This window comes from Schistocerca nitens, chromosome 4, assembly GCF_023898315.1.
Source record: "Schistocerca nitens isolate TAMUIC-IGC-003100 chromosome 4, iqSchNite1.1, whole genome shotgun sequence".
Classification (NCBI taxonomy): domain Eukaryota; kingdom Metazoa; phylum Arthropoda; class Insecta; order Orthoptera; family Acrididae; genus Schistocerca; species Schistocerca nitens.
In genome coordinates, this window is record NC_064617.1 from 448,659,421 (window position 1) to 448,677,891 (window position 18,471).

Consider the following 18,471-nt stretch of genomic DNA (forward strand, 5'->3'; position numbering starts at 1 on the left):
AATGTAATTTATACTTGCTGTATACCTGTATCTTGTCTGTTGAGGAAGGAAGTGAAAGTTCAAATCCTGACTGACAGTGGATGGAAAATGAAGCATCATTAAGAATGACGAATGGCATAGTCCATTGGATTGAAAGCAAGCAAGGCAGAAAAATTAGTTCATAGGATTGATAGTGTTATTTGACATTTTCAGGAGTCAGATCACTAAAAAAGGAAAAAAAAATGTTGTGTTGAATAAATAGAAAAGAAGTATAAATATGTGGTGGATGTAAAAATGGAGAAAGATTCTGCTTAACCAGTGAAAGAATCCCAATACCTAGGAAAAAGGTAAACAGATTGCCTAGAGAAAGAAGTCAAAAATTGGAAAAGTGGATGCACAATGTATTATCATTGACACTGTTTCAAATAGCGCACTGAATAAATCAGTAGGCTACGAAAAAATCTAAAAATTCTGGTGATAACAATATTTGTTTGTTTAAATGTTGTAAAAATTTGTTAGGCATGTTTTTGTGTTATTTTTTAAAACCCATTTAATTAGTGACAAATGACATTTTTCATGCTGCATAAGATATATTGAAAGCAAAAAGACAGGGAAATAACATTCAGAAATGAGCAAGAAATGATGCTAAAAGCCAAGAACTCTTGCTTTTTTCTCTCAAATCAAAACTAACTGTTGTAGAGATGTGACATTTTCAAAGACGTAAAAGAAGAAGTGTTGAGAGATATTTCAGAAAGTGAGTGCAAATGGAGAAATAGCTGCACAGTGCTATAAAGAAGAAAGTGGACGAACTTCAGAGATTGTATTCCTGGGTTTTGCATTTCTTTTCCAAGAGTATGTAATTGCATTTCTTCTCCAAGATATATTTAATTGTTAAAATGTCATATTCTATTAATTTAGTTTACAAAAATAACATCATCTTTGATTCAGTTTTAGGCTTCATTATCTTAATGACAACAATATCAATTAGATGATTGTGTTAACCATTATTTTAAAACATGTTGACTTCTGTAATGTTGAGTAATTTTACTTAGGAAGGTCATACAAAAACAGTTATGGGTTTAAGTATACTGTTGGAAAGTAGAATTGCGGATGCCAGAAGTAACTCTAAGAATAATTCACAATATGTACAAATTTTAAGCAAGCAAATAACTATTTTTCAGAAGGATGGTATTGGCAGAAGTAGTAGTTAAAGAGCATCTTGCTGTTTGGGGAGACTACTTATACTGGGTTGATGGTGATCAACAACAAGTAGAACGAGCAGATAAACTCACAGGCAAACATCAGGAAGCTGTTGTTAGAGCATCTCATCTCACTGAACTTGTTGCTGTGCTTCCATTTGATGAAAAGGTAAATAAAGACATTAAAGAATATTATAACTTAAGGACAACTAAAAAGTAACTGTATTCTGTGCTTAAAAAATATTTCTGGAATAGTGAGGTATTATTGAAACCAAAGTGTAAAGTATTCTTTTGAGTAACAGAGGTATAAAGCTGCTGGCTTTGTAATGACATCACAAAAAAAAGAAAAAAACTGTGGGCATATTTTTTGAAGCCACATTGTATCTATTCTGATTTTCTGGAATTAGTGCCCCATAAACATACTGTTCTGATTTAGAGACTTCAATATCATTAGCTATAACTGTTTTGCTTTTTAATTATGCTATTTCTTACAATAGCATTAGATTTTTCTGACACTGGATTTAGCAGTTTTGGAGTTGCATATGAGAAATAACTGCTTCTAGTCTAATACACTATATCTATTAATCTGTGATTCCAGCATGTCAAGTGGTTCAAACTAAGTGAACTTTCGACCAAGTACCTCCCGAACCATTGTAATATAGTAACTGCTGATTCTATAACATTACAGTGTGCTAATGTGGCTGACACTTACCTTATATCATCACGCTACTACTCCAAACATGAATAGTCCCATTTACATTTACAAGTGTACAAAAGGCCACCTTACGGTGTATGGTAGAGGGTACTGCCAGGTGTAGCGGTATGAAATGAGCGTTAAGATACAAATGTGTTGATAGGGAACATTTGTTGTGAACGAGCCTTAATTTTTTTTTTGTTTGGTCGGTATGACATCTGTCAAAGACATTTAGTATACATCAAGTCATGGAACAAACAACATCATATGTTTTCATCGTGTTAACAATGTCGAATTTTGTACCAGAAAGTGATGATTTGCAGAAAGCATTAATTTTTTGTTTTCATTTGAAAAAAAGTGCTGCAGAGTTGCATCGAATGCTTGTCGAGGCATATGGTGATCATGCTCTATCAGAAGCAACATGGAAAAGATGGTTTCAACGGTTCAGAAATAATGATTTTGATGTAAGAAATGAAGAATGTGGAAGACCACCAAAAAAGTTCGAAGACACCGAATTGTGATCAATATTGGATGAAGATGATACTTTGAGTCAGAAGCAAATGGCAGCAATGCTAAATGTTGCACAACAAACAATTTCTGACCGTTTGAAAGCTATGGGAAAGATCCAAAAGTGTGGAAAATGGGTGTCACATGAATTGAGTGAAAGACAGATGGAAAACTGAAAAACCATTTGTCAAATTTTGCTTCAAAGACATGAAAGAAAATCAATTTTGCATCGAATTGTTACTGGCGATGAAAAATGGATTTATTTTAAGGATCCTAAATGGGAAAAATCATGGGTTAATCCAGGACAACCATCACCATCGACTGCAATTTTGCATCGAATTGTTATTGGCGATGAAAAATGGATTTATTTTAAGGATCCTAAACGGGAAAAATCATGGGTTAATCCGGGACAACCATCAACATCGACTGCAAAACCAGATCAATTCAGCAAAAAGACAATGCTCTGTGTCTGGTGGGATCAGAAAGGTGTGGTGAATCATGAGCTTCTAAAACCCGGTGAAACTGTGAATACTAATCGCTACAGACAACAAATGATCAATTTGAACTATGCATTGATCGAAAAAAGACCAGAATGGGCCAGAAGACATGGCAAAGTCATTTTTTTACCCGACAATGCACATGCACACAAAGCAAAACTGGTTCAGGATACAATGAAAACACTTGGCTGGGAGATGCTACCCCACCCGCCGTATTCACCAGACTTGGCCCCTTCCGACTACCATTTGTTTTCATCAATGGGACACACATTGGCTGAGGAACACTTCGATTCTTGCGAAGAAGTCAGAAATTGGGTGTCTGATTGGTTTGCTTCAAAAGACTAACATTTCTATTGGCGTGGTGTCCACGAATTGCCAGAAAGGTGGTCAAAATGTATAGAAAGCAATGGTCAGTACTTTGAATAAAATGTTTTTACTTTTCAATTGAAAATTAGTGTTTCATTTTCAAAAAAGATGCTCATTTCATACTGGTACACCTGGTAATTGTACCACTATCTCTCCCTTTAGAGTATAAGACCACGTGCAGAAAGTATGGTTAATTAGCATTAACGATAACAGATTTGACAACTAAATGCAGGTGTGCTTGGGAAGTCTGTGGATACACACCAAAGTAAAAGTTTTAATGCTATTTTATTATACTGAAAGGTGAAGAGAGATGTGAATGCTGTACTCTGGTGATACTTTTGTTAATACGTCAATTTCTGGAAGCAACTGAAATAATCATTTGTATATGGGAAGAAAATTCAGTTGCTATTATCAGACTATAAATGTGTGTCAGCAGTTACTAGTGTGCTTTCAGGGTTTCAGCCAAGTTGTTGTTGCCATTTTTCTGCTCAATATTTTGATGACTGACCTAGTTGTCTCCTTCAGATGTAGAAACAATGATATCAGTAACATGGCAGAACACTGGAAAGCTCATTATTAATCTCAAACATTGAGAAAACTAGAGGGATCAGGTCTACAATGTTTCGAATTTGTTGTACTAACACTTGCACTTTCTAGAATGAAAATCACAATATTGTTACATTCATAGAATTCAGGTCCTGATATCTTCTACAAAAGACACAGCAGCGTACTTGGACTCTGTAAAACCATAGCTCCTCATGCAGTATGTCCATTGTCATATGTTCAGTGTGTGTAATTGCTGCTTGTAGAAATTGAATGGATTTTAAAATACTGACCCATCCACATTAGTATATTCAACAGGATGGTACTCGTAAACTATTGTCATGAGTACAATAGTTTGATCGTATCACATTTGCCTCCTATTTACTGAAGTTGAATATGTTGGTCATTTCCATATTTTGTGTATCATAATTGTGACCTCCTGTCAGTATGGCAACAAGCTGACTGTTTGTGTGTTTTCTTAAGGATATTTTTTTTCCTTCTTACATCCATACCGTGGTTCATTATACTTAACTATGTTTCTCTCTCTCTCTCTCTCTCACACACACACACACACAAATCATACTAATAGACATTAAGAAATTATTCCTTTTGTGTTTGATGTTAGTTTATTGAAACACTAAATTCATTACATTACTAGGTAGATGGTCAAAGATTTTCATGGCTGAATGCCTCACTGCTTTCTGTGCCAACCAAAGACTGAGTGATTAATATTATTAGTCATTTGTCCTTCTAGTACTACACTTGTGAATCTTACTGTTGTTTTCCTATGGTGATTGACTGCTGACAACAAACTTCATGTGGAAGTACATCTAAGAGGGAAAAATAGATTAATAAACAAATAAATATTTATACTGAGTTCTTATGTGCATATATCAGTACTTCAGAAAAATGCTGCTCAATCGCATCTGTGGTGTGCATTCAAAACAGGTTTGCTTGCACTTGTAAACAAGTTCAATTTCATTGTTTACACCTGTAGATTCATAAAACAAGTGTAGATAATGTAGATCATGAAGTACATTTTCATTGTTAATGGATACCATTCTACTGAAAAGCTCTTAGACTGGTTTTTCTTTTACTTTGCCTAAATAGTTCCTTTCAGTGTAGACAAGCTCACTACTGCTAGAGTTCAAATAATATTGAAAGCAAGGGAAAAATAATAAAATTCTCACAGGCAGCTTCCTGTTGTTACGGAAGTCCTTACATTCATTTGGAATAGCGAGAATATTATGAAAAGAAGAGTTTGCTATTCATCATACAGAGGAGTGAGTTGCAGCATGCATAAGGGAAAGACTGCTGCACATTGAAGTTTTCAACCAAAACACCCATGCATTATATGTGAAACAAATATAACAATGAAGAAAGAGAGAGAGAGAATGAGAGAGAGGGGGAGAGAGAGAGTGTAAGAAAATTATTTCTCTGAAAGCAAAATAACTGTTCAGTATTGTTTATGCTGTTCACTGAGTTGTTACCTTTACTCCTAAATTATTTACATTCTGCTAAAACTTTCCACAATATATTTGTACTACTAAATATTTTCTGTCTTGCTATTCAGACTGGGGAAGGTCTGTGAATCCTCTCATATCCCTTGCCACTGGCAGTATGCAAGTGAAACTTCTGAAGATTTAGTACTCAGTCTCTGGCCAACAAAAATTTCTTTTTGTTTACAGTTATATGTGGAAAGAACATGTGAGGGATGCTCACATATATGCCTACAGTTGCAAGGGGCAGTTGGTAGTGATGGTCCTGCCTGTGGTTGTCCAGCTGGTTTAGGGCTGCAGGATGATGAACGAACATGCATTCCACCACCTGCATGTGGGCAAGATCATTTTACATGTGCCACAGGGAGCATTTCATTAAAGGACTGTCTGCCTGCATCTTGGCGCTGTGATGGTCACAAGGATTGTGCTGACGGCAGTGATGAAGAGGATTGTCCTGCTTGTCCACCAGATCAATTTAAATGCCAGAGTGGACGATGCATTGGTACTGTCTTTCATGATTTACAAATTTATAATCTCTCTTTTTATGTTTACTGACATCTGCAAAATCTGGTAGGGTTATTACAAAGCCACTATAAGTTGTTTAGAATTAAGTCTCTAGATTTAACTGACATATAAATCAACCACCTTCTGTCAAGAATATCTGTGGAAAAAGTATTGTTCTCCTATCAATGTAGTTATTTATTTATATAACTAAACATAAATGTTGTGATTTGTCACTTGTGTCATTTCTAAAGTCTTGCCATCAGTTCGTCAGCTATAAACTTCCCTCAGAGTATTGAAATTTTAAGACATTGTTATAATTTCTTTTAGCTTTGTTTCTCATCACACAAAGGTAGCTCCACTGATGATGCATGTCAAACCTGTATTTGTTTTTTCATGTGGGAGGCTCTAATGCTTTGGACAACTTAAAAGTGGTGAAGTATGTGTGTAAACTCCCACTTCTTTAACGGTATGACTTACTTGACATTGTCAGCCGACTTTCCTTGCTGGTTAGCTTGCTTCTGCAACCTCCTTTTCTCTTCTTCTCCGAAGTATATTTGCTAGGAACAGGTATTTCTAAAGACTCTTTCTATTTATAAAAGAAATAAGCAGACATACACAGTTTCTTTTGCTTCACTTAACGATGTAAATTCAAATATCAAAACTTTTACAAATCTCCTTCTCCACATAAACAAACACTGTCAGGTGTCGCATATCCAAAGGTTATAAACGAAGTTCACTTACACATAAGAGAAAGTTGGCTTAAAAAACCAATTCCATTCTCATCCTGAATCTGAATACACATCTTATCCTCTCCAAGTTTAAGACGAGTATCCATTTAACAATATTTCAACCTTCCTTCCCTTTTTTTTTTTCTACAATAATCTAAGTTGTAAAACAGTACGGAATAACACAGAAGTTCCTTGCGTCTGCCACGTTCTTTCATTAAACTTCCATGGCGCGACCGGCAAACACTGGTTGGTGCTGTTCGACCGCCGTGACTACAGTCATTTTACTACACACTCTGGACATGCACACACAGACAGTCGACACATAGTAGATACTCTTTCTCACACTTATATTTAAAATATCGTGCATTCGAGATGGTCAAAGGCTGAGTGGTTCTAGAATTTATGCGAAAATTCTCGAAACATTACAAGGCTTATCACTATCTCCTGTACAGTTCCTTTTGTCCGTTCTCAAAGCTTCCGTAGTGCTGCGCAAAGTCACACTCACAGCTGCAGCCAGAATCGACGTGCTCTTGGCAATATGTGGAGCATGAGACTGGTGATGCAATGTACTGCTCCTCAGATTTCATGGACCCAGATTAAGTGTCTACTGTGCTGCACTATTCAGTCAGGTGAAATAAGGGTTGGCCTTTGACACAAAATTATACGTCTCTCAGCTCCACAGTTGTTAATGAAAAGCTGTGTTGCTATGTAAAGCCATTGCCACATGAGACAAGGCAGCTATGATTGACATGCATGCAGACAGGATATCCAGTGTCATGAGAAATACTGCCATAAGCATGCAGGATGAGCTGGTAAATGTCATTTTGCTCCCAGTGCTCTCCAGTGGCAGTTAGTGGAGTTGTTGATTTTATTTGGCTAGCAAACCTTACAGTTTGTCCACGAAAATGGGCAAGTATAAATTTCTTACATTAGCCCTTTTAAAATACAAATTTCTTCTCTTGTGCATATGTTGCTCATGTTGTTCTGTTGTGGTGTAAATAAATTAAAGCTTTATTATACATGAACATGTAACAAGGCAAAAAGGTAAGATACATGTCCAGTCAGTAAGAATGTCACCAAACTGAACAAACTTGTTCCTTACAGAGTGTGCACTTATAATTACACAACATCAAATAGTACATAAATTATTTCTATCATATGAAAATATCACAATCTTTTAGAAAATGAAAGGGTGGGAAAAGAAAAAAAAAGTTGGATATAGTGGGACACGAATCCTGTTTTGATCTACCCTCTGTTCTGTAATGTGACGCATCTACTAACTACACTGCACTAAAGCTTTGCCTTTGGTTAGCTGTTTTTTATGTTGTGGTCTTTTAAAGGCTTTAATTGTCAAACTGTTATTTATTGATGTTTCTAATAAATCCCAACAAGAACGACATTTTTTTCATGAATCTTCCCCTTTAATCACCAGAAGTTTCCTATCATTTTATTACGACAAATTGTACCAATAATGATTCTTTCTCAAGATATTCAATGTGCAGGTGCTTACAAACAACATGTACTCATTGAGTGTAAGGTTTAACGTAAAACCCACCAAATATATATGTCTACTGATATGACAAATACAATATGGCATCTCTCTTTCTGCATGTGATTTAGGGAGCATTCCTGCTTCCTATTGGTTCAACTTTACGTGGCATGTGCCGAAATATCACAGAACTTATTTTGTGTTTCACATAATGAAATGGCTCCTCGATGTGAAATAGCAGAAGTGACATCACAAAACTCATAGAGTGCCACATCAGTGTTAGCTAATCCATTCCTTGTGATGATGACTTAACTGCTTTCAGGTAAGATTCCTAGACGTGACCAGTGGGTTGGAAAGATTCACCACTAACTCTTCAGTGAATACCTTCAACTATCTATTAGTGATTGCTGTTGACAACAACTAACAACTAGATGGGAACACAGTTCAATGCCAACAGAGAAAAGGTCACCCAAAAGCACTACACTCCAATTTACGTAGAAACCAGTGAAATTTATTGACCAGAATTAACCGTAGCCAAGCTACTGGCTCCTTTTTCACCGTGACCTCATAACTCGTCAAAAAAAGTCCACACATGTTACTCCGCAATGGTAACAGACAACAGCAGGAAAATGCCCAACCTGTAATTAACTCCCGCACAGAGGAATGCACTTCCTTATACTTTGTCAGCTTTCTGTTGCAGACATGTGACTTGGTTGATCAGGGAGGATCCTTCACTCCACAACTCCGAAATGAAAACTACATTCAAATAAAAATTCCAGCACAGAGGTGTCATGATTTGCCACCGCAACCCAAAAGGGCTGATGGCTGGCTTTCTCTATTTTGTGTGCTCCCCACCACTCCACAAAATTGTTTAAAATACAGGCTTTTCAGTCAGTTGGAAAAAGGAGCAAACAATAGGCACTGTCATTGGCCATTCCCCTACTCCTGCTTACAAAACTAGTGAAAGGTGCTGCCCTCTGACAGGACATTTAGAACCCTTTCTGCATGGCTGTAATGGGAAAATTTATCTCCCTGTGAAACCAACCATTCAGAAGGTTTATAGAAAATCCAGTCCATCCTCTTCAAGCAGAACACTCCTTTCCCCGGCCGCCGGAAATTGGCTGAGCTGACTACCATACAAAAACAGTGCTACATCATCTGGGTAGCCTGGAAATAATGTTACATAGGTATCAGAATTATGTGAAAAGTGACTCAAAAGTGCCACTTTTATCTCTTGCATCCAAAATTAGTGAAGCCTATGAATGTTCTTGTTTCTCAGTGTGATATTAGACTTGTTATATTTTTATCAGCAGATAAATTTTCATGAGATGCATGTCTGTATAACTCTACATACTCTCACACTGTAGCATTTTACTTCATTTAATATACCTTAAATAAACAAAGGAGAAATCCAGGTTCAAATAAGAACACTAAACTCTCACATTTATGGCCTCTGTTGTCTTTGGCTGCTGTGACTTGATGTGGTGAATAACAATCTCTCCATTCATACCATTGTTTGAAGGAACAAATGAAAGATGATGAACTCAGCATTACACATTTATAACTAGCAGTCTACAAAATTTCAAAATTATAACAGGGTATTATTTTCTGTAAATGTTACACAGTGTTGTGTCTCATGCTGCAGTTATTGCATATCAAGTACAGAAATGATGTTTGTTTTAATTACATAGTCCTAATATTTGGATTGCCAGATGAATGTTTTGATTATATTTAATAGTTCTTATTCTTTTGGTTCCTTTCTCTACAGAGAAGGCATGGGTATGTGATGGCACCCCACAGTGTCCAGATGGTTTTGACGAATCACACTGTTGCAAGTCAAGAGATGAATTTCTGTGTATTGATACGGGAATATGCATCTCAAACACAATGAAATGTGATGGTATAAAAAACTGTAATGATGGCAGTGATGAAGCCCATGCTCTTTGTGTATTGGGATGTGAGTATTTATTTGTGTGTTGTTCACATTAAATTAAAGTATCTGAAAACACTAAGTTAAATTTATCAGTATTAGGAGCTTCATCAGTGTGTTTTGAATCAGGTTATATTTATTATTCTTGTATTAGAATCATCAACAATAGGTACAATCCTTTCAACATTTCAGATATGTGTATAAAATCTACAAAGTAATTGAGCTTTCTACTATCGTGATTTAGCTCCTTTTTCCCATGCATAATAGCTGATAAAGAAAGCACTAAAGTATGTACCTTTGAAGAGAATGAGAAATGAACATCTTCAGATTTTTATATTATTTATGAAGAAGTGAAATGACTGTTATAGTCTTTTCCAGAATTGAAGATATATCATTATGTAGTTGAAGTACATGAGGTTTTTGTATGTTATGCAGGGTGTATTTAGTTTCAAAATATTTTTCAGTTTTTATTCTGCTCAATGTTTGGTTGGCTTTTTGTTAGCATCACTGCTGTTGGCCAGTACGTATTATTTCTGGTGTTTTTGTGTGGTAGAAGATGCTGAATGAATGTTTTATATCTTGGTTTTGTGGAGCTGCAGAGAAAATAAATTGAACCCATGCGGATCTGACTGTGGATGAACTTGAGATGTGTGATCAGCTTGAGCTTTTTACATTGCTTATTTCTTTATAATGTATTCCAAGCAATACAAAGCAATGGGATCACAGTATTTAATGCAATACTTGTAATTTTATATCACTGACATGATTAAAGTTGTAAAAGAATTTTTTTAGGTTTCCCAAGTGCTTTGTTGTTGGTTTCACCAAAAACTGTCATACATGGAAACCTAAGCATTTAAAGTTTTACAGCCACTGGAATAAAACTAAAATGAGACTGAAGTAATATAAAATAACTTAACTGTAAACATTCACTATTTGGTGTGCACCTCTTCTTGTCCTGCATAAGATATGTAACAAAGACATTAAAAGACAAGTTTCTTAATAGCATGAGACAGCTAATAAAGAATCCCAAACACAACTTTTCTTGGTGTACGGCTTGCTTTGATTTGATGCGCCTTACATTATGTTGCCCTTCAAACAAACTTGCCGACAGAATTTTGCAACCATTGTTTGTCCTTAGCATAGTATTCAGAGTTGATCCACCAACCCACAAATTTATTTTCAAGAATTTTACACTTGCAGGCCATTGTGTGTTCCTTTCAGCATATGACCATAGCAGAAGATTATGAAAGCAGTGTCCAAGAAAAGTTTATGATGGATATTTAAATTCATAGTAGAGTTCTGCATTCTTTGAAACAATTCTCTTACACAAGGAAATGAAAATTAGAATACCAGAAACTCAAAAATTAAATTACAATCTCATTATTAACAATAAGGATTAGGATAGATTGCGACTTACCACATAGAGGAGGTGCTGAGCAGCAGATAGGCACATTTAAAAGTAGACAAGGCAAGTGGACACAGTCCTTCCTCCTTCAGATTTATATTCACACACACACACACACACACACACACACACACGGTACACTCTCATATCTAGGCACTGGGAAGCTTTTTTTTTGTGTGTGTGTGTGTGTGGGGGGGGGGATGTACAGGAGGTATGCAAATAAGTGGAAGGGACTATGTAGGTGTGTTGGGAGGACAGAAGGCATTTGTGAGGTTTGAGTGGGAATAGGGAATGGCATATACAAAGGTGGAGGACAGAGACGAGTGTAGGTTGAGACTAGTGCAGCTCAGAAAAGCTGATGTTGGTCAGAAGAATCCATATGGCATGGGCTGTGAAGCAGTTAGTTGAAGTTGAGCACACCATGTTGGATGGCATGGTAAGCAACTGGGTGGCCCAGGTGTCTCTTGGCCACAGTTTGGCAGTGGCCATTCATGCAGACATACAGCTTGTTAGTGGTCATGACCATACAGAATGCCATATAGTGTATAAGATAGTGAACCACATGGCTGTTTTCAGCTAACCCTGGCTTGGAATAGGGACTATTCCACCCCTGCTCCTAACCTCTTGCCACGTGGCTAGCTGCAAGACCTGTTCCATCCATCCACCTGCTGCTGCCTATTTCAGTCGTCACAGGCATTACCTGCTCTGACAAAGCCAGGGCCATCTGTAAAAACAGCCATGTGTGTTCTACCAGCTAAGCAGCAACCACTGTGACGTATTCTATGTAGGCATGAGCACTAACAAGCTGTCTGTCTTTGCATGAACAGCTGCTGCCAAACTTCACCTAATAGACAGAAGAACCGCCCAGTTGCCAAGCATGCCGCCTAAAACTGTGTTCTTGACTGCAACGGCTGCATCACAGTGCATGCCCTATGGATTCTGGACGCCAACAGCAGCTTTTCTGAATTGCGCAGGTGGAAACTGCTCCAGTAACGTACTTCATTCCTGTAACCTCAGTAGCCAAAAACCTTGCTAGTTCCTTTACCTGCCTCTTAGCCCTCCCTGCTCCCACTCCAGTCTCACACACACTTTCTCTTTCCTCCAGCACCCTGTATAGTTCTTTCCCTTTCCCTTTACAAAAGCTGTCTATAATAAAATATTCTGAATCCAAACATATTTGTCAAAGATTTAACAAATAAGTACCTGTGTTAATAATGTGCTAATGCTTTAACATTTTCATTTTACAGCTTCAAAAGGGGACCCAGCGTTGGCAGAAAAATCACACAAAAGTGCATTAGCTGTTGGTGTCATCATCGCTGTGGCTGCACTGATAACAATTGGTCTTTTCTTGTATTACTGCCGAAAACGCTTAATGGGTTCCAACAATATAGCTCTAGATGATGAACTAGATGACTCGGCAGGTGATCCGTTATCACCTAAGCCTTTAAGAGGTGTTCCCAAACCTATTTGTACTGTGACCACACTGCAGAAGAATGGACATCGTTTAGTTAAAGGACCCACAAAACCAGGGATTGATGGTGTGCACATGTCAATGCTGAATGGCAGTACAACTACTACAAATAGCTATGATAGGAATCACATTACTGGAGCTTCCAGCTCCACAACTGAAGGTGGTGGACCTGTAGTTGCTCCAATGTTAATGTCATCTTCATCTCTGCTTTGTTATCCTCGTGAAACACTGAATCCACCTCCTAGTCCTGCAACCACAGCTGATTCTACAAGAAGACTTCACCATAGTTACAATGAGGATTATTGTTGTTCTTCTTCTGGTGCTTCTAGATATAGACCCTATAGGCATTACCGGGCTATTAACCAGCCACCTCCTCCAACACCGTGTAGCACAGATGTATGTGATGAATCAGATTCAAATTATCCACTGCGTGGTGGCAGGTATTATGCTCCTCCTGCCTCTGAGTATGACTCAGATCCATTTCCTCCACCTCCCACACCAAGATCTCACTATCATAGTGAAGGCGGAATACCAACTTCGTGTCCCCCATCACCATCGTCTACTGCAGGGAGATCGTCCACGTACTTCAATCCCCTTCCACCTCCACCTTCACCAGTGCCATCTCCTGGCAGCCGCTGTGATTGCTGATAGTGAATCAGTGTGTGGATTGGAGGCATCATTGTTTTCAGACTCGTAACATTGAACATCTGAACAGTACAGCAGCTTGCTACATGATGTGATCAGTTTGAGTAAGAGGATTATTTCTGGTGCTAAGAATGAAAACAGAAGTGTTTCAAAAGAATGTAAGTGAAAAAAAAAAAACAATTCTGTAATCTAATTTTTGTTTTATGATATAATATTGATCAGAAAGACAGTTAGTGAGAGTTTTATGTTGAATAGAAATTAAGCATATATAATGAATGAGTTTTTATTAAAATCATGATAGCATATGTACTGAAACAATTTTTTATGTTTAGCTATTGTTGGAGGAAGAAGTTCCGCAGAATGTTTGCTATATCCTATGCAGCCATATCCTTTGTACATTAACGTTAATGCCATATACATATATACATATATATGAAAATTATTTTTGTTACATGTGGAGTATTAATCTTTAATAACTGTTAAAATAAAATTTTATATGACATAAATGTTGTGTCACTTGCATGCAATGTTTCAGCATGTTGTGATGACTGCATTGTATTAGACTGATAATATTAGTTAACACAGCAGACTTTTTTTATTGAGACTTTGTTTTTTCTTGTATATTATAAATATGAAATATTAACTGCGCCTTCTGGTAGTTGCTGACATTGTAAATGGGGAAAATATTTTTTGTATTAGATCTGACATGTGAAAACATAATTAACGTATATGTTACAACTATTGACCAGCCTCACCATGGCTTCACACAGGTATCTAAAAGTGGACGACTTGTCTGGCAAATCAGAAATAAATTATATACACAAACCTTCCTCATAAATAAGTCTACCTATTAGAGAAAACCATATCAAAATATCTACCATAGTTCCTGAGATAAGTCCGAGCGAGGTGGCACACTGGTTAGCACACTGGACTCGCATTCGGGAGGACGACGGTTCAATCCCGTCTCCAGCCATCCTGATTTAGGTTCTCCATGATTTCCCTAAATCTTTTCAGGCAAATGCCGGGATGGTTCCTTTGAAAGGGCATGGCCGATTTCCTTCCCGATCCTTCCCTAACCCGAGCTTGCGCTCCGTCTCTAATGACCTCGTTGTCGATGGGACGTTAAACACTAACCACCCACCCACCCCTGAGATAAACTTTCACCTACAGGCAGAAAAATGTGGCAAGCGATGTTAATTTGTAGTATGTGCAGACATTAATCTTCTGGTACATTATTTATTGGTGAGAGCTTTATATTCAAATTTTACTCATTAATTTAATGTCAGCAAATACAAGATCTTCCCTAAATTTGAAAATGATCCTTCACTTTGAAAAGTATACTAAAACTGATTTCATTTAAAAACTAGTACGTTTTTAATAATCAATAAATCATCTGTAAAGTTATGTGCCATTTCAAACTCTAAATATATTTTGTTTCTCTAAGGAGCATAATTTGACATTTCTAGTGTAAGTGCTTCTGTGAAGCTGGACAGTCACTGAAAATACGTATAATAACATAGCCTAGTGATTTGAAACAATTGATGTGAATTTTATGTCAAAATAATTTATGATGTTCATGGCTTAGAAACTACATGTATCAAAAATTGTATTTCTATAGAGTTTCAGTTAGTTCATACTTCATCTTGTTGGAAATTTAGTTTTTCTGTATATTTATATATAATTATGTTGATAATAAGTATTTTTATAAAATGATGTACATTTGTTTATTTAGAGTGTTTTTTAAAATGTGTGTTTTATGTACATGTGTATATTATATGAGGCTAATTTTCCAAGAAATGGGCTGTATTGGCTTATTTGTTGTCAAATTTCCCATTTTATAAACAGAATGGTGTGTTGCTCAACATTTTTGTACTTAACAGTTTCTATATAATGATTGTTCGTTTCAGTTGTGTAATTGTCCTTCAGTGAGAGAATTTTTATAATACATTAGGCTTATGCTTGTAACTTGCTTTGCTACCGTTTACTTTGATGAGCAGCATGATAGTCTAATATGTTTCATTAATGGAAAAAATTTCTTACCTGTTATGCTCAACACACTATTGGTAGTGAAGCATATTTGTGCAGTGTCATAATATTGCCTTATGTTATTTGTGTAAACAAAAACATTCAATCGCACAAAGTGTTTGATTTGGGGGCAGCTAGAGAAATACTTCAGAGGTGTTTATTTCTTTAACTGTGTTAATATGATAGTCTTATTCAGAACAGCTTGTAACATTTATGTTGATTTGAATGTAATCTAACGTGTAAATTTAATTTTAACTTTGTGAGCTGCTTTGGTGAAATCTTTGTGAAATGGGTTGATATGTGGCACATTCATATCAGTCCTGTCAGTTCAAAATATTGGTAAAAGCATTATGAATTTCTTTTATTAAATGGAAAAAATTATGGGCATTCAATTAATAACCAGTTTCTGTTTCTCCAGAGCTTTTGTGTGTTTTTGTACCCTTGCACACAGAATTCACTTCTGATTTAATTTGAGAATAATTTATGAAACAGTTTAATTTGTATAATGTTAACCTGATCAGAAATTGACTTAGGCTAAGCAAACTTTGCACTTACACATACAGAAACAAGTGAACTTCTTTATTCCCACATCGGCATTTATGTTAAAAAGTACACTCATTAACTTTCTCCTCATTTATTTATTAAAGTTTCTTTTCACTACTTTCCATTTTCATTACTTTGCATGTCATGTCTCTATATTCAGTATTTCACCTTTATTATAATGGCATGTTGTAAATGTGTATATATGTTTTTAATATTGCCTTTTACACCTATGACTTGAACATGCAAGAACTACCAACTCAGTTTTTGCCTCTTCTCTGTAGTTGTCAGTTGATACAGTCTATTTTATTTTGCAACACATCATTTAAAACTAATACCAATTTAGATTCAGCGGTATGAGGCTTATCTCTTAAATTACAGTCACAAACATTTTATTAAAAATAATTATTTCCAGTATTCATTTAGTCAAATTGTCGCAGATATCAAGACTTTCAATTGAATTGCATACATATTCAATTGTTCTTGTAATTTGGTTAATTTTTGAAATGCAAATTATAGGATGGCATTCCTATTATTTGAAGGTATTGTAAACAAAATAATGGCTATAATTATTTAGACAGGAGACACACATACAACATTTGGTAAATGTTAAACATTATTCTAAAAGGGTGCCTTAAATAAGTGTTAAAATAAACTGTAGGTAAATTTGTTACTAGGAACAATTTTTTGAAATGGCATTTGCCATTTATAATTTTAATAACATGTTGTGCAACAATAACATATCCTATTTTTGTAATCATATTGCATGGTGTAAAGACATTGTGGTAATTTGTTTTGGAGGCTGAAGAAATCTGTTGGAAGGCATATAAGCTGTGTCGTAAACTAAATGTGTTTATCTTTGTTAGCAGTGTACTTAATTATTCCGTTTTGCTTCATCCTGTTGGATTTTTAGGAAGTGTGACATTCTGAAATGTTCACTAAGGACACATCTGTCACACTCTTCATAGACAAATTCAGTGATTGACAGAAACCTGAATATTTACTTGTCCCGTATTCAGTAGCTGTATTTCAGAGACTGATATAAAAGGTACCCTCTTTACATCCACCGTCAGATCCCTTTTAGAAATTCAAGTGTTGTAACTTTGGCTACGAGAGATAAATATTGAGTTAGAATATTAAGATCTAACAGACTTTCCTCACTTTTATTTCTTGTGATTTCCTGTTTAAAGTGACTGATTGTTCTTAAGACAATAGATATGTATAGGTCCATTATTTGATAGCCACAGTTTACACAATGACAATACGTGCTATGACAATATTATGAAAAGGACAGATTGCTACTCCCAATAAAGCAGAGGTGTTGAGTCACAGATACGAACAACAAAAACACTGTCAAACAAATTGGGTTTTGGCCAAAAAGGGCTTCTTCTGAATAAGACAACATGCACATACAACTCTCTCTCTCTCTCTCTCTCTCTCTCTCTCTCTCTCTCTCTCTCTCTCTCTCTCTCTCTGTGTGTGTGTGTGTGTGTGTGTGTGTGTGTGTGTTTTGTCTAATTCAGAAGAAAGCATTTTTGACCCAAAGGTAACTTGTTTGACAGTCTTTGTGTTGTGCCTATCTACAACTCAACATCTCTGCTGAATGGTGAGTTGCAATCTATCCTTCTCATGATATTGCCATTATTCATCCTGGATTTTCCACAGTATGTGCTATGTTATATTTTGTCAGTACATCTAATACTTACATAAAATATATTATATTTAAGTATCGGAATTTTGCATGGTCATTTCATCTCAAAAGCACCTAATTGCTGCACATTTTATTTTTTAAGTTAAAGATGAGTACTTACTTGGTAATATGAAGGTACCTATTGTCATTATGTAAATCTGTGTATGATGGTAACTGTGTACACCCCTGTATATGTGCTTGGAAAAGTGCCTCTTTTTTCAGTGTGTGATTTATTAAAGTGCAAAACATTACTCAGGACTTATGTGTGTGTATATATACAGAATCATGTGCATTGAGCTTGTACATTAGTTGCATAGTCAAATGTTCCTGAAAATAGCATTTAAATGTTGATATTTTTGTTTTTAAATTACTGTGCCATAAAAGTGAAGCTTAAGACATGGTTCTATTCATTGTTGTTGTAATTCTTGTACAAAGGTCAAAGATATAAGAAAATGTAAATAAGTGTACATTGTGTTTGTAGAATATATTCTTGCTGCCGTAATTGCTAACTGCAATAAATTCTCAAAAGAATTTGTATATTGTGAGTTATCTTTACTTGTTAGATATCAAGAAAACCTGTTCACTCTCCCATCGCCCAAATTAATGTGTTGCTGTAGGTAGAACATTGATTTAGGAGCTTCAGATTAAGTGGTGCAATAGTTAAGACATTTAACTTGCATTAGAGAAGACAGCAGCTCAAATCCCCATCCAGCTATATGGATTTTGGTTTTCCACGATTTCTTGAAACAAGGCATATTCA

The 18,471-nt window shown here is 36.0% G+C and overlaps 1 protein-coding gene across 1 annotated transcript in view; it reads left to right on the plus strand.

Moving 5' to 3' along the window:
• Positions 1-18,242, plus strand: part of LOC126251627 (low-density lipoprotein receptor-related protein 6) — a 338,123-nt gene extending 319,881 nt beyond the window's left edge. The window contains exons 19-22 of the mRNA XM_049952171.1: positions 1,161-1,347; positions 5,474-5,786; positions 9,774-9,962; positions 12,588-18,242. Of these exons, the coding sequence (XP_049808128.1) occupies positions 1,161-1,347; positions 5,474-5,786; positions 9,774-9,962; positions 12,588-13,459 (1,561 nt within the window). The 3' untranslated portion in view covers positions 13,460-18,242. The remainder of the gene's footprint in view (positions 1-1,160; positions 1,348-5,473; positions 5,787-9,773; positions 9,963-12,587) is intronic.
• The last annotated feature ends 229 nt before the right edge of the window (positions 18,243-18,471 follow it).